This window comes from Paramacrobiotus metropolitanus, unplaced genomic scaffold, assembly GCF_019649055.1.
Source record: "Paramacrobiotus metropolitanus isolate TYO unplaced genomic scaffold, Prichtersi_v1.0 Parri_scaffold0000001, whole genome shotgun sequence".
Taxonomy (NCBI): Eukaryota; Metazoa; Tardigrada; class Eutardigrada; order Parachela; family Macrobiotidae; genus Paramacrobiotus; species Paramacrobiotus metropolitanus.
In genome coordinates this window covers 1,157,146-1,179,308 of record NW_026570221.1, presented here as the reverse complement: position 1 = coordinate 1,179,308, position 22,163 = coordinate 1,157,146, and the positions used below count along the sequence as shown (strand labels likewise).

General features: G+C 39.7%; 1 protein-coding gene and 1 long non-coding RNA gene across 2 annotated transcripts; one reads left to right on the top strand and one right to left on the bottom strand.

The window, feature by feature from the left end:
* Nucleotides 1-4,278: 4,278 nt before the first annotated feature.
* LOC129581721 (uncharacterized) lies at nt 4,279-6,923 on the bottom strand. The gene is made up of 3 exons (XR_008689529.1): nt 6,421-6,923; nt 5,392-5,461; nt 4,279-4,807 (listed from the first exon to the last, which is right to left on the bottom strand). It is a non-coding gene; the product is annotated as an uncharacterized LOC129581721 (long non-coding RNA).
* On the top strand, nt 6,532-22,149 carry LOC129581710 (dual specificity testis-specific protein kinase 2-like). Its single transcript, XM_055472927.1, is given in 8 exon segments — nt 6,532-7,078; nt 8,120-8,603; nt 17,929-18,050; nt 19,332-19,380; nt 19,466-19,698; nt 20,160-20,493; nt 20,496-20,571; nt 21,028-22,149. Coding segments are annotated over 7 exon segments (1,890 nt in total). The 5' UTR covers nt 6,532-7,078; nt 8,120-8,378; the 3' UTR covers nt 21,879-22,149.
* The last annotated feature ends 14 nt before the right edge of the window (nt 22,150-22,163 follow it).

The window sequence follows — 22,163 nt, the reverse complement described above, 5'->3', positions numbered from 1 at the left end:
AAGTATTTAGACGTTAACTCATACGGGAAACGTATGAATCACAATCACCCTTAAATCAGTGTTTTTTCGTCTAGAAAAAGACAAAATTTGTCCTGGAAGTTTTTTGTCGTAATCCGACATAACGTAATAATTTTGTCGGTACGAATTGTGCCCTCCCCGCCCCCCAATCGTTTATGAAATTAATTGCGGCTGTATTCTAAATATTATACATATTATCCGTTATATGTATTCTGTAGTACGATACTAGTAATTTTAATGCGATTGTGCGGATTCATTTGTTTCGGCGCTTTTCTTCATTAATCAGCAGGGCAATCTGGATTTGGTTGTTGTGGTGTATGTATCAATGTGGCAATAGTTTTCGGCTGATACAGAAATGACACTGGCATCGAACAGTTAATTAATAACAGTTTGGGCAAAATTGTATTCATCGTTTCCTGGAAAAATAACTTTTGGTCACTGCATTCTGCATGCAGACAGCTGCAGGTTTCTGCGTGGATGGTTTATTCAAACCATCCACTCCAATTCTGGCTTGATTAGCATTAAATTTTAACGTGCGGTTTGATTGTGAAGCAATCAGGGATTCATAACAGTGCAATGCGCACAATAACCATGCAACAATTCACCAAAGCAAAGAAATACGAGCATCGTAGGCAGGCATCAGTTTGTAATAAAATGCGGCTGCACTGTTCAGACGATTTCAAAATCTTTGCCTAAAGACGCAGTGACACAGCTTGTTGCTCCTGTTGATATCCCAATTAATTAAATAGTTCCATATGAGCTGCCGCCGATAATTATTTACTTGGAAACGCAAGACCAGTGAAATCAAGATTTAGTGGTGCAGTGCGGTATGAAGCTTGCGATCGACTAAAATATCAAATTTTGAGTTTGCATCGCACTGACAACTTTTGCCGCACACCATGGGACTGTACATATGGCACATTCAGCCGTTGCGACGCGACTCCGTGTGAAATCCTGATAACTTGTGATAAGAGACTTTTTTTATACTAGTAATATTATCACGCACGCGTCCGTGCGCGTCTGCTATGGGAGTTCAGCTATTGTAACTGTTTAATGTGTTCTGTTAATTAATCATAGGATTAATGAACAGAAAAAGGAAAAATAAAATGAACAAACGTTTTACAGTACATACTTCCGCGGTGTTCGTTATATACGTAAGCACGGTACACAGATTATATTGTACCGTTCCGAAAGTATACTGTACGTACATATAATATCTATAATATAGATATATTATCTATATATTATTATCGATCTATAATATAATATCTATAATATTTACTTATATTATAAGTATGCACATAGCGATAATATGTACACATGTTGTGTAAGTATGCGTATTTGGGCTTTTGAAATAATTTTTGCTGCATCTATCACAAGATTACAAGAGCCGTTATTTTAGAATTTTACAGTAAGTACTATGGATAAAAGCAGACTGTTTCGGTTTTGTGCTTACCGTGATTAGGAATCGATTTAATTTACAGGCACAAGGCGATTAATGTTTTAAGTAATTAACGTAATCGGTTAGTATTTCATGGCGCATGTGAAAAATTACACATACCGACTTTCATTAACAGTGTCTACTCACTGTTTAGCTGCTCCCGAAATTCTGAAGTCCGTAGGTCATACTATCTCGGTTATTGTGCGTACTCTCCGTAGTCAGCATAGATCTCTCTCCAGATTTGTGAAGTAAAGTATTTATAAAGTATTTATAAAGTGATATTATATGAAGTATTTTAAATGTTTATACGAAGTGCTACCCATATATGTGAATGCATATAATTATGTAAGTACGTATATGCAGATGCATAATGATGCATACTGCGCCTTATGCGTAATCACTGATAAGGGGCAGATTTTATAATCAATTATTAAGAACAAAAAATGAAAAAAACCTAATCTTTTAAGGTACTCGTGCACCAAGATTCATAGAGGTTTATCCGTGTATACTATTTTATAGAGATTTATCCATATTATTATAGCGTTCTATAGCATGCGGTCGAAAGTCCCGCTACGCATTATGCGCAAGCAAACGCGCAAAATGGTTGACTGGAAGTGCAGGGCTGATCACCTGATTTTCACAGTTTTTCACAATGACGATGGATGAGCGTGTATCAACTTGAGCATTTCCTATTTAAAAAATTAGAAAAAGGAAAATATATTTAATGTATAACATAGCAAAAATACATAAAGTATATAAAAATAGACAAAGTGTATGCAACTGAGGTTTTGCCGATAAAATGCAGGATTATTAGCTAGTATGTGTATAAGGTATGTGTGTTTTCGAACAAAAGTTGCCAAACCACGACAATAATCGTGCCGAACGAGATAGAAGTTACACTACCCAGGCGTTATCAGTCAGCGCTGAAAGCGATTTGCATGAACCGACGTGCAAACCTGTGTATCACATGCGTTTTTTTGTGAATCACTCATCCGAAACATATAAAACTGTCTTTCCATATAAATGTTTTTAATAGGGCTATGTAATGTACTTGTACATGCACTGAGTGCATGTACATGTTGTACATTTATTATGTAGATGATGCCAACTCTTCACGCTGTCTTCACGCTTACTTTAGTACATACTGCTGCAGACTACAGTACCTAAAAAAAATATTATGTTGATCATGCTAGTGCATAGAAATATAATCAAAATTATTAGAACACAAATCCGTACCCCGAGAATGCAACTGGCCTAATTTTGGCCAGTTATGCAGATGACGAAACAACGTAAAGATACGTCGCAGGTAAGTTGTGCACAAGCACTATCATTAGCAGCGTACTAAACATAATTACAACCGTACAAGCAAGCAATTTATTATCGTTCATAATAACTAATTAAGTACTTACTACATTGAAAGAATTTCTTTGGAAAAACAGTCGCACACTTGCAGCATGGAATCGCGGACGGCGGCACCTTGCAACGTGATATCATGGCATCACGGCAATTAATCGCGTAAACACAGATCTACGCTACTATTCTAAATTATGAAAACCCGCTTCCCCTGATTTACTTGTTTACAATTATTGCAGCCGGCAGCCCGTTTTCTTGATTTTCCTCAGATATTTTAGGATTGTTTTTGAAAGTTGCTCTCGCATGCCGGTGCTTCATGGTACGCGGACGCCTTATTGTACCGGTTGCCTTATTGTACCGTAACCGGCTATGACAAAATCGGTAGAGCGACTCTGTATCTCAAACTGTTAGAACGAAACTTCGAGTGGGAGATGTGACCTGGAAGTTCGAGAGCGCCCCTGTCCGGAACCCTAAAGAATCCGGTGTGGTAATCCGCTCGATCGACGTAGAAGAGAAGAATCCGAAATCCGGTGGTGTCTCCAGATATAGATGGAAGCAGAGGAGTAAACACAATGCCAGCGCCAGATGGAAGCAGAGGCGAACATCCTTACGATTTAAAGAGAGCTAGATAAAAATTAATGCACTGCTCCAGATAAAATTAGTGTGACCTTCGATCACTAGTATTAATGAGAGTGAACCGCAGATACTTGTGTATCACTTTACTGTAGTCCGAGAGCAACTACGTATACGAATAAGAGTAATGTACAGAGAATTCTGTACTTCTGTGGAAAATAGGAAAATAGGAAGTGGAAAATAGGAAGTGGAAAATAGGAAGTATAGGAAAATCTGTGGGAACTGAGAAGCGCGAAAGAATTGAAAACGTGTCGAGGTTCCTTTTTACTGACACATTCAAATTCCGCGGGCTTTATACACACTTTGGGATGCATGCAAGCATTGATCATACGTAAAAACCGTAAAGATGTACAAGCTGGCCTTTGGCTACACAGCCGAGAAATAACAACATCAAATGTTCACATGCAAATCGTAGAACAATAGTCAAAAGGTGGGACCAGTTTAAGTACATACAAAAATTTTTTACTAGTATGCAAGAATGTAAAAACATGTACGAAATATACGTAGATCAGTCGCCACTTTTAGTCCATTTAAAAAGCAATAAAAAACGAATCCAGAATTTTCATCACGTCACCAGTTGGACAACTGTTCAATGTTCGAATCAGAAGGGTATAAAAGTCATATTACAGTAATTTTGACATTCTTAATTCTAGTTTTGTCGCTATATATACCACTACAAAATCATTCGCTAATTGTAAAAATATTGTAAAAACTAGAATTGTGCTTTTTTTCCGTATCTGCTGTTTATTGATCGAATTCAAAGATAAGCTTACAATTCACAAAAGGAACATCACAACCTAATATTAACAAGCAGCAGAAACATGCGGCCGAATTACAGAGAACATTTCTGATCTAAATTAGACGGTGCCGTTCCCAGGATGGATGCCGCGCTTCCACGTTGAATTTCGATGCCGAACCTCTGGCCCAAATTGTGCTTGAGACAACTAAGTACATAATCTACTGTACGTCAGGCTACGTGTGCAGACCAAAAAAGCATTGTATGATTGTACTCAAACAGTTAAGAAGTTCTGAAACGAATGTAAGTAACGTCACATCCAGAATCATGCACAATCGACTATCATGCACATCTCCTGACATGAGAGTAATTTCATGATCATAGAACTTTTTTGGAATTTAGGATACTGGGCGAACATAAAAGGGGTTCATATAGAAGTATCTTTGTATTTGTGCGTAATCGTATGCCCGGCGGTTGAATTTTGGCAGGAGCGAAACTGCGTTTCGGGCTGAAATCTATGCAGTTGTACGCCCGGGTCGGGTTCCGCGTCCATGCCTTTTGTTGCAGCTTGCACATTAGGCCGTCGCATAAATTTCTGAGGATCCGGATCAATTCGGATGAAGTTTCTGCCATAACAATTTGTCTTACACTATAAAGTGTCAACTATGGTATCCAATACTACATTAGTCTTTATATAAATACCTCTTTATATGATAATTATGTAAGAACAATACGGTACAGTACAATTAATACGTAATGGTTTCAAAATCTCCATATGCAGCCGAAAGTATGTTACACATACACAGGGCGCGCGCGACACTGCGACACCATGGGAAGGGCGAAGAATGCTGAAGCGGGACGTTACGTGCCGGTACGGACATACTGGTCGACGCATGCGCGGTACTTAAGCCGAGCATGCAATATAGTTGCATTAGTTGGTAAGATCACGGAAACTCGCAATATCTCCCGACTCCCGGAACTATTCTAGTGCTGCCGGGTGGGCTTCAACGCCAACCGCCAGGAAATCTTTCGAACCGGAGGCGAAAAGTTGTTCAACTCGGAATTGCAAAAGAAGATCCAACAGGAAACAGGTACGTGAAGTGCCATCGATCAGCCGAACACCAGTTCAATGAGCCTGAGCGTACGTATCACCCTGAATTCAGGCATTCGAGGAAACAAACTCTGACTTTGTCCTGGGAACAGCACTTACCGGCTAGTCACCACCAGGCACCAGCGGTCAATTTGCCAAAATAAAAAAATGTTGGCAGTGATTCGACCACCTGCACGCACATGTACAGCAGTTGCTGTATACAAAACGCATGTTATATCTATGTAATATAGATACTCGTATTCTAAGGCAAGTGCTGCCGGTACAATACATTGCACCAAATTCGTGCACAGATGTGTTGTAGATACATCTGTACATACAGATACAGATACACGATAAAAGTTTTTGCGCAACTTTTAAACACTTCTTTAAATTTCCATAATTTTATCTTATGGCATTGTGTATGGTGTCGCCAAGTCGATTGTGTACGTATACGCACATTAATTGTGTGAAAACCGTTTATACGAGGTACCTCGGGTTGGGGAATTATTTGGGTGAAATACAATATACATGAAGGTTCAAAGCCATCAGGTGCACAAAAATCCCGTTATGGAACCTTCCTGAAATTTTGCATGCAAACGCACTCATTTGTGAAGATCGTTTTTACACGTACCGACCCAGAGTTCTGACATTTTTCCCGGATTTTGAAATGAACTTCAAAAATTTCTAAAATTATTCTGAAATTTGGAAAAAATGGTGTATGCATTAATGCATGTACTAGTAATAGTATTACTGTTACCGTACTAGTATTGCTGTTACCGTCTAACCTTGAAATGAGGTACGAAGTAGGCATAAGGTAAGTATAGTTCAACGGCTTATAGTCTACCTTAACCTATAAAGGACTAATTTAGTACTTACCTATTAGGATGTCGATTAAAAACATTTTTTTATAATTTTAAATTTGAAATATTATTGGTCGATTACTGTTTAGTGTTTACTAATTAATCATTTCCTGAGTGATTACTTCAAAACAGGAAATTGTTAATCGCGATTTTTTTGGCAAAACTTGGCAGTAAAACAGCAAAGGGTTGGGAAGCCGGAAACAACAAAGGCAGCCATGCGCTTGCCGCGACGAAAAAATTACGTAGTGGCGAAACTTCCGGTGGCTTCTTTAGTTCGTACAATACGTACCACACACGCCCTACGCATAGTTTTAACGCGATCAACCCGATTGGTCAATCAACTTTTGTCTCCGCCCCACTCCGTCCTATCATCGTTTATGAATGAGTCAAGCAGTCGTCTTCGCCTTCACTGCATCTTTTCGCAGTGCGATTGCGATGCTGCAATCGCTTCTCTTTGACGCTCAGGCCGAATTTTCCTCCCCATCGGTTCTCCATCAAATCCGCGCATTCTCGAACGGCGGTGGAAGAACAAACTGGAAGTTTATTATTGGGATATTTTCATCTTATCCAATTGCAGTCCCGATAAAGTCGCGCCGTTATCTTTTCTTCACATGAGCCATTACTCATAAATTATTACAGAATCTGCGGCTGCGAAGGAGATACGGCAATTTCACTTTTTCACCATCACTTCCGAGATAAGCCGTCCTTCCGCTGGTGCCGCCAAGTGTTTCGAAAGTGGTACAGCGCGTCAGCAGTTTGATAACATTCTCCCAACGTGATTGTGTCTGGGATTTTTTTCATAATTTCCCCAGTTTTTGTATAGTGGATTTTTGTTGCTGGGGATCCAGTGGTATTTTCGCGGGGGGAGATGTTATATAGCGGATCTGTTTGCGGTGGTATTGTGCGCGTGGAATTTGCTTTGCATTCAAAGGGACTATTTTGACAAGGTAGGAGATGCCAGTGGGAATTTTAATGAGTTGTTTGCCTTGGCGTTGAGTCAGCGCTTGGCTTACTACCGTGTTGTTGTTTGGGAATCGACAAGACGCTGTTCCGTGAGGACAGCTCGATTGTATGTGCGTGAGCAGAAATTGTCAAGAAATCCCGGATCATTGATCCCTCAAGTGTGTTTTCGGCAAACTGATCTATTGAAAAGTTTTAAGAAAAAAAGATTAAGGGTAAAAATACGGTATATTATCTTAGTTTTATTTTCGTGTTAATTCAAATTTAAATAACCAAAAAAATAAAGCGCTTGAAATAATAAAACTTGTTTTTGATTATAGATGTACCGCAAACATGTGAGAAAAACAAATTTTTTACCGCTTCGATTTGCGCAGACCGTTTGTGTTCCTCCATAAAAAATAAGAAATTCAGTTTTCATGAGGAACGATTAAGTTTGGTTTTAAAATCTTGTTTTGGCTTTGATTCGCATGATGCTGGATGATCAGCGATTTTGTTCATTTTTAAAGGGGAATTTGTATATGTACGATTGTACTTCTACCAGAATTGAAATTTTTGAGGCAAGGCCAGATCCGCAGACGATCGATTTAGTGAATTTTGTTTTGACCTACAGTAGTGTTTTTACATTTACTACAGTGTTTTTCTTGCTGAAGCCAAACTTGTTTACATTCCACCAACTTTTGCATAATTGTATGTTTACAAGCCTTTTTCTTACAGCAAAGTTCCGTTAACATTGTCGCGCATAATTATACTTTTTAAAAATATTTCCACGTTCGTTGAAAGTATTTAATTATCTATTTCGAATTTCGGCGCACATACAGCTCATTCTTCTGGAAAATAAAAGCTGCAGAAATATTCGGATATTTCCGCCCATTGTATGCATAACGTGTGTATCCACAAATGCACAGCAGTGCCTGATATCTACGATAATCAGATCAGCGCCATGATTTTTGTTTACGTGCTGGTGTGGTACTCTTCACAGTAGCTGCGTTCCATAACTGTCAATCCGATGATTTGGTGATTTATTCTAGCCGGGCACACACGCATACGAACATTGTGGCGTATTGAGATTTCTCTCCCATCCCGATTCGAGCCAGTGAATGAATACAAGAGGCCCGATTCATCACCGCATCACTGCCGATCCATAGACGCATAGAGCCCCGCTTTCGGACTTTAAAAACTCAGACCAGCATCGTATTCGGGCGGCCCCAATGTTGGCCTTGTCAGTTCACGCTGAAAGACGCGCCATTCTTTGACGGCGAAGCGAAAGTTCCCATCTTGGCCAGAACAATGATGATGCTGTGTGAGACGGCCAATTTGCCGCCGCCGCCCCCTCTACCACCTCCGCCGGCCCGTGATGATGCCGAGGATGCCGATGTGCAGCTGGTGAGGGATACGTGCCGGATTCCCGGACCGTCCTGTCAGGCGTTGAGGAGTGCCTTGGCCGCGCTGTACAGACTGGATGATTTCTTCCTGGAGCGGCTTGGAAGTGGATTTTTCTCCGATGTTTATAAAGTAAGAAATCTCAGAAACTCCTTTCTAATGCAGCATAATTTATGGGAACTGATTGAGTGTTTTTGCTGTCAACCGGCTTAATTTCTCTCCTTTTTCTGATTATTTTTTTCGATACAGTAATAATTTTCTATTTGCAACGTGTTAAATTTTTAAAAGTTTCCTAGTCAAATTTGAGAAGCTGTCTTCGAAAATTAAAAATAATTATTCTTTCGGATAAAGATAATAAATTTGTAATCTAAAGGATTTTCGTAGTATTCTGACGAAGTATTTCGGATATTTTAAATGTACATAACAATACAAACAGGTTTGCAGTAGATTTATTGATTGAGATAGCATGACAAAATTATTTATGTTGTGTTTCTTTTCCATTTGCACGAGGTAAACTTGCGTTTTTTCTTGCGCTGCATCGATCTGCTTGGTAAAGAAAGTAGCGTGCGTCTTGAGGTGCATTCGCTGAAGGAGTTTCGAATAATTTTTTATGACTTTCTCGCGTGCTTTCCTTGTCGTTTTGTGCAAATTTTGTTAGTTTATTGGTTTGCTTTGTTGCGCATTCTGTCATGGATGTGTTGCCGTGTTATCTGATGCGGAACATCTTATCCGGTTAATGAGATAAATTAACCGTTCCCATCTACTGTTTACCATGCAAACTATTTGCTTGGGCGTATCGCTGTCTGACAATCTTCATAATTTTTAAACGGTTGACGGGCGTAGTGGATGGAATAATGATTCAGTACTTATTTCTTTGAATTATTCTTGATATTTGAAAAAAATTTTTGATGCCACTAGATTTTGCGTTACTCGTACCTGTTTATCGGTTTTGCGCTAACGATAAAAAAATTTTTTTTGATAATTTGTTTACTCTTGCTTTACGAGGAAGCGTTTTGCATAGCCCTCTGCGAGGTGTCTGTGAAAATTTAAGGATGAAAGGACAATTGCGGGTAGCTCATCAGTCGGAGCTTACTGGTTGTAATGGGGATGTTGAGCAGCAGCTAAATTTAGCCGGTTGCATTTATTTACACATGGCAAACGAAAATAAGATGCAGCGGACACTCGCAACTAGACTGATGTTTTTTAACGGTTTGCTTGCTCTGGCGACAGATCGAGGTTATCGCATACCTTCGTGCCTTTCAATTAACGATTGCATAAAATGCAGGGAGATGTGTTTGCCAATCGACCGATGCAAACGATGAGCGCGACTTTGTCCTAATTAAAACAGGCGTGCGTGAAATTTTAAAGCGCAGTAAAAATTTGTAAACAGTCTAATTTTCACTGCCTTTAAATTTCCTACTGGTAGAATTTTGTATGTCATGTATTAATGTAAAAAAAATTTCAGAGATAAAGTAACGAAGTAAAAAAACAAGTACTACGATTTTATAATATCAGGCACAGGTCAGTTTTAAATGTAGCAGCTTCTTCGTGGTATCTTCCAACCGGAAAATGTTGTAACATTTCAAGTTACTTTTATCCTGTTCGGCTCGAAAGGAGCCGGTTGGTGCTGTTGCGCCGTATTCGTTACGATGTATTGAATAGTCTGGTCTAGCCAGAAAAAGCGCTTTAGGAACGAATATTATTTAAATGACAGCAGCCAGGGTGTGTTTTTTTCTGGTCTGTGTTCAGAATCTGCTCTGCTCTCCACATGTAAATGTCATTGCGTAAGGTTACACGGCGCTTACTGGCTAATCTGTCACATATCGGTTTGGGGGGATTTTGAAAACTGCTGGTGTGCAAATAAACGATTTGCCCTGGTGAAAAGACAAGTCGCGAGCGCCGCAACGAACAGTCAACGAGTGTGCTGGATCAATAGAAGACGGCTTTTTTTCTTGTACAGCCGCGCCGGCTTATTGCTGGGCTTCTGTGTGGTCAACTTTTTTTGTACGAGTTGATCTCTAACTAACAGTAATCTGGATGCACAAAAAATATTGTTTACATGTGTATTCTGTGGTAGTTAGTAGTTACTAGCTCGCTTTTTAAAGATAAACTTCATTGTCCTTTTGTTTACTCGATAAATTTTTACTGTAGCTGTATCTGTAGTAGTTGCAGTACAGTATTTTACGTTGTGATATCTGATGCTCTTAATGTTGAACAGTTTTTTGCTGATGGTTTTTTCGTTTCTGATGATTCTTTTTTACATATTTCTGAGCTATGGTTTAGCTTCCGAAGCGAATTTCACCATTTTTTCAAATGAATTCTGTCTGTTTTTGTACTCCTTTTAATTTAGATTTTCCAAAGAGGTACTGGTTTTTGATTAGTTATTTTTGTGCCGCATCTTTTGAAGAATTATTTTTAGTTTCCGTTTTCTGGGAATGCAATGACTGATTACATGATTGTGTGTTGTAGGTCAGTGTTTTTTATCGTTCACCGTACGCTAATTGTTGATGACATTGGGTTATTTATTTGAACAACAACTGTCCCGTTGAACGTCTGTGTGCGCGTTAAAAGAATGTGTTGATCATTTGGGCTGGGAAGTGTGGTAATTTAATCGCAGCTGATGCGCTGCTCGTTTCCGTTTTAAACCCAGTTGATCCGTACCGTTAGAACGCTGGATTATGCTTGGTTATTTATTGTGCGGTCGCCGCGTCTGAGTTTCCCATCGCCCAGAGAGCATCACATTTTTCTCAGTAAACGACATCTTTAAATGACTGTGGAGTCTTTCGCAACATATGTTGCTGGATTTGATTGCTAATGGGCAGTTTAGCAAAAAGAAAGATTTTCGTCTTGGCACGGAAAAAAATGCCGGGTGGTGTAAAAGTCAAGATGTTGATTGTCGTGATATCGCAGTCACACGGTCGAGGTTAACTCGTACAGCCGTTTAACACTAAAAATTATACTTAAGTACATACGTGTTTGAAGTAATAAAATTTCAAAATGGTGATTCACACTTTTAATTTTCATTTTAAATTTGCCTCTTCTGTTTCTGTTTTCGGTTAAAAAAGCGCTTCGTAAGATGAATTTTCATGTATTACAGCATTTTATCGTTTACTTGTGTTTTTCTTTATTTTGTTGATTTAACCGTGGATGTTTAATATTACAGTACTGACACACTATTAATCCACTGTTCTTGTGATTGATATTTAAACGGCAGACTATACAGCAGCATTCGGAGACGAAAAACATCCGTTTACGAGTTTAATTTTATGAAGCCCCTTCCGTTGACTTTATTGAATTCCATCTGCTGCACAGTCAGTGGTAAACGATATTCAGTCAAAACATTCGGACATTTGAAGTGGCCCATCCGATTGCATTTGATTCCAGCAGTGCTGCTTTCTGTTGCTGACCAGCTGGAAATTTGTGTTCATTTTGGACAATATTTTGCCAGACTTCTTGATGTGGATGTTTTGGCATTGCTTGCTGTCGAATAACAAAAATTTCCAAATTTATCCAGAGAATGTTTTTTAGTTATAGTCTGGACAGCTTTCAGTTAATTTTGTATTTTGCGGGGATTTACTAACTTAACATTTTGAAAAACACCAGATGCACCCATGTACGGACTTATAACTGCGGTATTCCAATAATATTATTTTGCTAGCTTATTTTCCTGAAAAGTGAAATTTTTTCAGTGCGGTAGTTCGGTTGTAGTTGTGATTTAAAATTTGAATGTGATCTTGTTTTGTACATCGTTGATTCAGAAAATTTACAGTACTGTAAACTGTAAATAAACATTGCTGTTGATTTTGGCGCATTTCGAAACAATTTCCGCATTATTAAGACAGCATACGTGAAACTGTAGGACCCTTCGGAGGCGTAAAACGGTAGTGTAGTGGCTTATGTAAGATGCAAGTCATATTTTTAATTCCGTCTAAGTGGACATACCAGTGTAAAGTGCGTCTCCCGTTGTGGTCCACGGTTGAAATTAGACCTCCTGGTCTGCTTTTCATTAAACTCTGAGCAAACATAGACTTAAAATGAACTGGCCTTGTAATTACTTTGATGGACTGACATTACTGTGTTGTGTCGCGGCGATCAATGTTTGATCGCAAGCAGCTTTTTTCCTTATAACGTTCCATCTTGAAAGTCCATCGTAATGCCGATGTACTGTACTGTCAAAAACCCTAGAGTCACATATATCCAGTGGGCTAAGTGGATCAATGGGCCAGGGATACGGTTTTCTGGAGAGACAGGACCAGAAAGTTTTGTTAAGAGGGAAATGTATCATTAGGAAAGGGTCTTATCGATTGAATCAAAAGCAATCAACAGTGCATTGATTGTCTTTATGGGGTATTAGTGATATTCGGGAATTATCCTTCGTTGGGTATATGTGGGTTAATTGAGAAAGGATTGGGACGCTGTAAAAATATTCGTTACCCAAAAAGTTAGAAAATTGACCGACATAAAAAATTGTCAAAAAATAGTTTAAATAATGGTAAAAAGTAGCAAATAGTTAACAATTAGTAAAATTTAGACCAATTAACCTTATAACAACCATGAACTAAGGAAGTTGCAGCAAAAAGTTTTAGGATAATATTCAAATTATATAGTTGCCAAACTGGATAGGTAGCCTTGCTATTTATTTTTTATGAATTGTTGGTGTTTTTTGAAAGGATGTTTTACTTTGTTAAAAATCAGTAATTATGGGAAGCCATATTAGTGACCGGATGTCGTGCAGTTTTTTTGGCGTTGGACAGGGTTATTAGTACATCATCAGTGGCCGGCGTGTAGTGCCAAACTGGATAACGTTCCCTTCCTGTTATTACGTTTCATTTCCGCTCGTTTGCCATCACATTACGTCAGTTATGTAATACAATGCAGCACTTTTTCCACACGCATAACCCAACGTGATGGTATGGATTTTGTAACTGGATCTTGTAGCAGCGTGGTGGAGTGTTTTCGTGGCTGGGCGTAAAGGTAAACAAATTAAAATGAGAAGGGAAACACTGCAAAATATGCTGGATATGACACTTTTGTCGATGAGCAGTATGCGAAAAAATTTACAGTTTATTTATGGTTTTACACGAACTGGAATGTTTGCGGAAGAAAAACATTTCCGTAAGTTTTCCTGGCGAGTTTTTTCGATCGAAGCCGAAATACGTAACAGAAATGAGTTAAGGCACGGAAATACTGCATGTTATTTTGCCGTTGTAAAATTGGGCGTAATCTGTTGGATAATCGCCGTGCGACAGGACTCTGATGCGGTTTTATTGCGGTGTTATTTTGTGGTCGTCTTTGTTGATGTTGCCGGTTTACGGCTCGCATGTTGTGCGATTATTTCGAGTTAATCTTTCCTACAGTGAACAGATTGCCCCCTTGGGGTGCACGCTATAAATGTCAAAAAATCCTCATAAATTCATAGAACGTGGGAAATCATGCAAAAAGAGCAGGAACTGGGGTCCTGCCCAGAATTGTGTAAACCGTTGTAAATAAATGAAATCACAGGAATTAATAGCACACTGGAAACTGCGATATTTCCTTAAAATTACTATTTTAAAAAATTGTCTTTTAGTTAGCGATAATTTATCAAATTTGTTATTTCACATTAAAGTGTGGTTGGCAATGTTGTGGTACACATTAATACATTTATGCCATCAGGGTGCCTAAATTTAATTGAATAAGTGGAGGTTAGTCGTCACAACTCACAAGTGAATTGTGTAGTAGTATTGATCGTTTGTTTTTCGGCCTTGTTAATTTTAGGCGATATGAACGTGCGGTCAAATCTTACGCAGGGGGCATTGTTTTTTATGCTGGGTGAAAGACGAGCAGAGCGGTCGGCGTCTGATTCATTTGATATTTCCATAATGTGTCGCTCTCGAGTGTTACATACCAGTGGTTGGAAAAACGATCGGCCACTATTGTTTTCCGCGGCGTGATCAATTCACCGGCGGCCAGTAAATGAGCATTTCCGCTATCTGATTCACGATGGTTAAAATAGCAGCTATGAATATTCAACAGTCGTGACTGTGTTTGTGGAATAATGTGCGGCGATTGAGATCGGTTTTATTTTTATATATTTACTGGTTGGATTTCCCGGATACAGATAGAAAATTACAAATTTGATAATGTTTTTTGCCTATTAGTTTAACTTGAGCACAAAATTTTCAAAAATTGTTGGACGAGCATGGTTAATTTTCTTTTCTTATTTAACTTGTTTGGCATTTTTTTACGAGTTTTGTACTTTGAGATAAAAATTTCGTATCTAGGAATTTTAATTCGGGTTTTCGTTCCAGTTGCTCGATCAAAGCAGCACAATTTTGCTTTTAGTGAAATGCTAACTTAAATTGGTACTACTGTAAAAGTGAACTTATGCTGCAGTTGTTTTTGTAAAGTCAGATGAATTTAAATCAGTTTGATTTTACAAAAGCAGCTCGCTTTTGCATAGATATTAAAATATTGGTAGCTGCTGTTTCCACGGATATCCGATTTGGGCGTCGGCTCTGATAGTCTGCATTTTTTTGTGGCATTTGGTGGCGACGCGGTTCCAGTCGGATGCACAAAGTAGACAAATATTATGGATAAATGACCAGCTGGCCGATTATTATGATGGGGCCGGTGAGGAGAGGACAGTTGTTTAACAGTTTAAATATATCCGGTCAGGTGTATTGTCATAATCAGCGCCGCTCTGACAGTCTGGCTGGGGATGCGTTTTTGCATCATTCAAGTGGCTCATTCTTGTACAATCGAGTTGAACTTGTTTGTAGCTGTTTTTCTGACCGGTTAGCGGCAGTGTTTGGTTCGCGTTGGGGGGCTTGCGGCTAATGAAGCATATTAGCCGGGTAAATTAAATTGATTTAGCATGCCGTGGGATCTGCGTGGTTTGCTTTTCATGCTGGCCTGACCTCCAAATGTGTGTGTCTGCTCGGGTAATCGCTGCTGTTTTGGCGGATGCTGGCTATTCGGATTTCGACAGAATACTTCGTACATGTCTTATCGGTTTAAAAAAAATATTTTTCAGATTTAGCAAGAAGTTCAAAAACACAACAGAATGTACACAGACATAAACTTCCCGCTGTTTATAGTTTATATATTTTTAAACTATCTCGTTTAATAGGTTTATTAATTTTTGTTAAAATATAGTAACTTAATTAAAGTGTCGCATCTTAAATATATTTAGCCGGTACGTGCAGTTTTGTTCTCCACACGAGCACAGATTATTGCATTTGTCACTGCAAATCTGGATGTTGTCGAGTTGCGATTTCCAGAAGCGGCTTTAACACTGCCGTCATTGTTATCAATAATAACGGTGTGCAAGGTCAGCGGTGCCATAGCTGTTTGCAATGGAATGCGTAACCGCACGACGTACTCGCAACATGGGGCGTTTTCTCACAAACCGCTCTGCTGTAAACGGTCTTTTAATCATATTTCTTAAAGATTAATGGAAGTCGTGCGGTTAGCTGAAGTACGACAGCGCTTTATCCCCGCTAATGAGGCATATCCGGGTATTTTTTTATTTCTGTCTCGATAGCAGCTTACTGTTTAGCCGTTCGTGTACGTAAATACGAATAAGCGAATATTCGTATTTTGTTACGAATATCATGGATAAAAATTTTTCAGAAATTTCGCGAAATCTTCATAGCTAAAATTTTGATAAAAAAAACAAATACTTTTTGTTTGAAAATTTTACTGGTTAGTTGCGTACACGTTGTATACTAAAATTGACGTTAGCGGTATTGTTTTTCCGGTGAATAATTCTATCCAGATGCCGATTGTCAGAAATTATTAGCAGGAGCAGATGTTCGTAAGAAGACTGTCATCTGGTCGGGCGTATTCGAGTTAATTATCAGATTGATGGAATGGATATGTGGAACAGTGCTCGACTGTTCATTAGCTAAATATCAAATAACAAAACTTGTATGCATAAATGCCGTTCGTTATTAACTCGATATGGCAGTCAAGCATTCATTTCGTTTTATGTGATTTGTCGAAACCGATAGAAATCATAGAATCACAGATCAATTTCAAGATTTCAGGAATGAACGGCTCTGTGCCACATTTGAATTTATTTGATCCATTTTTCAGAATACTGTTCTGAATGCGATACATACGAGGCAGTCGAATTTCTCAGCTTATAATAAAGTTGGATTAAATTTCCAAACTTCCAAGAAAAACTATTAAAAAAATTGGTGAAGCGCAACTGCAGCATTGATATTCCGCCTCAGATGACATTTAATGGCGTCGCAATGCATTTCGTGCAGGTACTGTTTTTTGCGCGGAGGAGCTCTGCTGGAGATGTCAGTAACTATTAATTTCATATGGGTTGTGCAGTCTGTCTTTTAAGATGATGTACCAGTTGACCAGTTCCTGCAGCACCTTTCCTTGTAGAAATAACACAAAGTTTGTTGAAAAATTTAACCAAATTGAGGTCAGTTTAGTCTGCATAAACCTGATTATACTACACGACACTTGTTTGATTTACAAGATTAGTGCCGTTTTCATGTTTCATATCGTTAATGGATTTTTGACTGTTCGCATTTCGTCCATATTTGTGACGTTCTGCACTGATTTGATGGATTTCAGTGTGGTCACTTATTGTTATTTTCGAATACATAAAGCGTTTTACAACATAGCGTTTATGTAATTTTCGTCAGGTTAGAAAATTGCCGGCAATTTCGATATCTTAGCATTATATGCAAATATTACGAAATACTGTAAAAATTTAGTGCTTTATAGACGGCGAACGAACTACATTGACACAGGTTGCGGTTCAATTCCGGTGCACGGTGTAATGCATATCCATAATGGAAAATTTTTGTGCATATAACAAGCGAAAAAATCGGTAAACATTGGGTTTGTTTGGTCAGTGAGGATGGAAAGCACATACTTTGAATGTCCATCGCACAAATTGTGCAGCGCTGAGGAATCTGTTATAGCGGAACAATTGGAATTATCTGATCACTTGCTATGCGTGATTATTAGTTGAACGCACGGCTTGAAGAGCGCTCAGGAAACCCTATAAAGTTAAAACTTTAAACTATAATTGCACAGCGGATGTATCCGATTTGTTTACCATTTAAAAAATAGCCGAACAGAAGCAAATGACGGCGGTATAAGCTTCCGCCTTGAAGAAAATAAGACGGTGAATTGATTAAAATTTCATATTGGATTCGTTCGCAACATGAAATTATGGAGACGTGCATCGGTTAAGAATTAAGTTTGAAACTGTTTGTTTTTGCGAATTATAAGCATTTTTAAGTCGGTCTAACGTAAGAAAGTTCGCTCGTGCGCGAATATTAATAGCGAAAGTCTGAAGATGTACTTGAACTTTAACAAGTCATTGTCGTGTGCTGGTCGGTACATTTTTCCCCCTTTGACAGGTTCCCATAAATCAAAAATGCGCATTATGGACAATATAAAGATGTGTTCTGTACATGTCGTAGCTGACGGTCTCGTTTTGCAGGTCCGCCACAAAACCACCGGTCAAGTGATGGTTTTGAAAATGAACGTCAACTTGAGTAATCGACCCAATGTTCTCCGTGAAGTTCAGCTGATGAATCAATTGAAGCATCCGAATATTCTCAGGTACGCTCATATGGATATTAAGTCTGCATATTTTGTGTCAGTTTTCACTCGGATTCTTCGTCTCATTAGAATAACTTATGCGTTTCACCACTTGTTTGTTCACCGGCGGCTTAAGTGCGGGGATTTTTGCAGTTTTTTTCTTTGCGGTGGATGGTCTTGTCAAATTTGTGCGGCAGCTTCATCTTGACAATAATGTCATTAGAAATATAATATCATGTTTTCCTCTATGAACTTTAGAATTTATTATCGTAAAAAAGGTGTTCAGTTTTTTGGAAAACCCAACGAACAGTTATAGAGTATGTTAGCAAATTACTTTTTCTATCGAATTATTCACAGTTAAAACAAGAATTCCCATTTTAAAATAAATACGAACAGTTGTGGAGCGTTCGAAAAAGGCCGAACAGTGTTGATTGAATGTGTAGTACGTTAAATGATAAACTGTTAAAATAATATGTCAAATACCCTTTCATTTATTTCTTGTAATTTATGAAATTCAGATTACAGTATTCTAATTTACCAATCGATATAACGTTCAGCGTCATCAGGAATTTTTTAAGGTTGTAGGTGGTTTTGATATATCTGCTGTAAGTATTTTATCGGCAAAGTTGGCAGCACTGACAATTGGGTCTCTTGAGAAGCAAAACGCCGACAAAAACGAGCCGTGCCGATGTGTTCAGCACTTTTTTGTTCGCATTTGCCAACAATAAACATTTGAGATTAATCTTGACCTTTTGGGAATGATAGTGCCCCGTCAGCAGTTGTCAGATTTTTTATCTTGAGTGTATACTCGGCATGTAAGCCGTTGAGGTGCCAGTAGCTCACGCGGAGTGAGTCAGTCAATGGAGCAAATACAGTCATGTCGGGGCTAAAAATATTCACGCAACCTTCACCGCGATTTTTGATAAGTTTGCAGATTTAGATGAAACATTTGGCATGAGAAGTTTGTTTTTAGTATTATCCAGCGTAATGTCTCGCAGGGAAGCATGTGATCAGAAGGAAGTAATTGCGGTGACGCTGAATGCAAATTCATGAGATACGACTATTTGATAGGTCACAACTCTTAAAGGGCACCTGCCCTAGGCGTTGCGGTTTTGTAATGTTTTGGCATATTAATTTCATCGTATTCGTTTACATGATTATTTATACTTTTATTATTTATTTTAGTTATTTAATTTTTTGTTATGTACATCGGTATTTATATTTTTTTGGGTTTTTTATCCAGTTCCTGGATTTTACGTGATTGATTTATTAATCATTGAATTTTACTTTATGTTGTTGTAGGTTTCGCGGTGTCTGCGTCCATGCTGGATGTCTTCATGCGTTAACCGAAGTAAGTAGTGCCGGGTCGCCGAGCTAATTAGGCGGTTTATTTTGGGATGTGTTGCATAATGTTTTTGCTTGTTGTTTTTTTCTAGTTCATCAACGGCGGCAGCCTGGAGGAATGGATACAAGACTGCAAGAAGCTGATGCCGTGGGAACTGCGCATCAAGCTGGCCCATGACATGTCCAAGGGACTTTTGTATCTGCACTCGAAACGCGTCTTTCATCGGGACCTCACGTCCAAGAATATCCTCATCAACGTCGTTAACCAGGACCCCACCGCCATTGTCGGCGATTTCGGACTGGCCGATAAAATCCCCGATCCAATGTAATTAATTGTCTGAACACTGAATAAGAAGAAAGACATAGAGAAATTATAAGGAAAACGTACATAATAAGGAAATTACGTATAATATAGAGCAAAGAGCCTCGTAGCGAAGGACAGTAAACCAGTTATTAGAAACTAAAAAATGTAAATGCAGGCATTAAAACTTTGGCTCAATAGAATTGACAATTAATGGACGCTTTTGTTCGGGAACAGACAGTGCCCTGATCAGTATGCTTGCGAAAGTTCACACCGATTCAAATAATTAATTTTTTTCTTTATTTTGTAAGCGAAGAATTTTGTTTTGCGTTTTCCGAAACGACTTACAGATTACTGAGATTTTAATAGTTTGTTTTTTGTTATTTATTTGCTGGCTTTTGTATGTGACCAGTGACGGTGACGGTTTTTTCGAATATTGGAATTTTTTGTCGCTGTTTGTAATTTCATCATTGGTGTTATTGCAGGAAACGTGATATGGTACGCCTGCCAACGGTCGGCTCCCCCTGGTACATGGCACCGGAAACTCTCACCGGGAAATGGTATGATGAGCGTGCCGATGTGTTCTCCTTTGGGATTGTCCTCTGCGAGATGATCGCCCGTATCGCCTCCGATCCGGATGTGTTGCCGCGCACACAGAATTTTGGCGTGGACTATGTGGCCTTCAGCGAGATGTCGCACGACTGTCCGCCTGATTTCCTACAAATCACCTTCAAGTGCTGCCTGGTGGAGCCCAAATCCCGGCCGACCTTTGTGGAGTTGTGTAAGATTCTGGAAGAGCTCTCGAGGAAGTTGCGGCAAAAGCCGATAGCGAGGCCATGGAAAGGAAGACGCCGAGGTTTCTGGATGATGAGCGCCTGAATCAAGGCTTAGGTAAAGGTGCATGTTCGTAGCGTTGTGTTTAATATTCAGCGTTATTTTCAGAGTACATTTCGCACGTGGCTAGAACGACCTTTGTCAAAAAATTTAAATTTACCTTAAGGTGAATTTCTACGCGAATAAGCCCATAGGTAATAACTATGAATTTGTTGAACATATGTTGCTGTGATTAAGTAGTTATTGTGTAACAATGATTATTAACTAACTATGATTATGGTTATTGTATATTAATTTCTTCAGTAGCACAGGAAAGATATTAAAGTTTTGTTTTTCTCAAGAACGGAACAATAAGATTCGAATTTTTTTTAGTATTGATTCTCAATTCTCAATAACAAAAACTATCATTATGAAGTGTTACTTCGTAGAGTAGCGGCTGTCAGGTGATAGTGAGTTTCATTGGTTTAAAAGTGCACGATAATTGTTTAGCAGCAGTTAAAATTGTGGTACTTTTTTCAGCATCGCGGAAAACCTCGACCGTCTCCTCTCGTCCGCGCCACTGTCGGCGCTCCACCTCCCTGGCCTACGTGGACCGCGTGGATCTGACCGCCGCACAGAACCGTTGTCTGGGCGAGCACATGTCGCGGGCCGACCCGCACTACACCCCCCGCGTCAATCCCTTTGCTCAATCGGAAGCCTACCGTGACGGAAACAAGAAGATCGTCGGCTACAGCAGCTCCCTATCCCCCACCGTCTTCGACGTGCCGCTGATGGTGCGCGGCGCCCATGACAACCTCAGCGTGCCCATTCCCCCCTTCAAAAACTCCCACTCCTGTCCGACCTCACCGCGGGCTCTCCGTCGCAGCGTCCCGGTGGAGGGTCCCACCACCACCAGCTACGAGTCCAGCAGTTGGCACTGCTACGCCACCAGCAGCGCCGTGGACTCCGAGGAGAGTTCGGACGAGGAGAATGTGCCCGTGCGAAAGATCGGGTCGGATTCGCGGTTCGATCGGCGCCTCCTGAACGAGACGCCCCCGCGGAAACCCTTAGAAGCGCCCAACGTGGTGCTCAGTCCGCCGCCGCGGAAGGCCAAGAAACGGCCGGTCTTAAAGCAGGCCATCCAGGTGTTGATTTGTGATGATGAGAAGTCGTTTGGGATCGTCACCAACCGCCCGGTGAGTCCGGACGCCGAGTTGGCCTACTATTCGCTGTCGGATCAGAGTTCCTGCGGGTCGTGCACGCCCAAGAGTTCGTCGCGGTGCTCCAATGAGAGTGATGGGCCGGATCTGTCGCCGGAGGGCTTGATGGGGCCGCCGGTCATCAAGGTCATGGGGGTCATGGGCGATATTAGTGTTCCTGTGTTGAAATGAGCTAATCCGCACCATGAGGTGTGCTGGCAGCTGTGTTTTTTCTGCATTCGCCAGGCTGCTGTTGTGTAGAGAGAGATGTTGTTTGCGGTTTTCTTTTCTATACTAATGGCATTTAGTCTAAATTATTTTGCTAGCAATACGGTTGCATTTTGTGGCGAGGGTTCGGGTGTGCGATGTGGTATGTGACGCGTTTTTTGTCATTGTGGTGTGGTTTTTTTAATCTAAGCAGATCTGTTGTAGAGCGATAATACTTTATTAAAAACTAATATGATATTGTGTGATGGG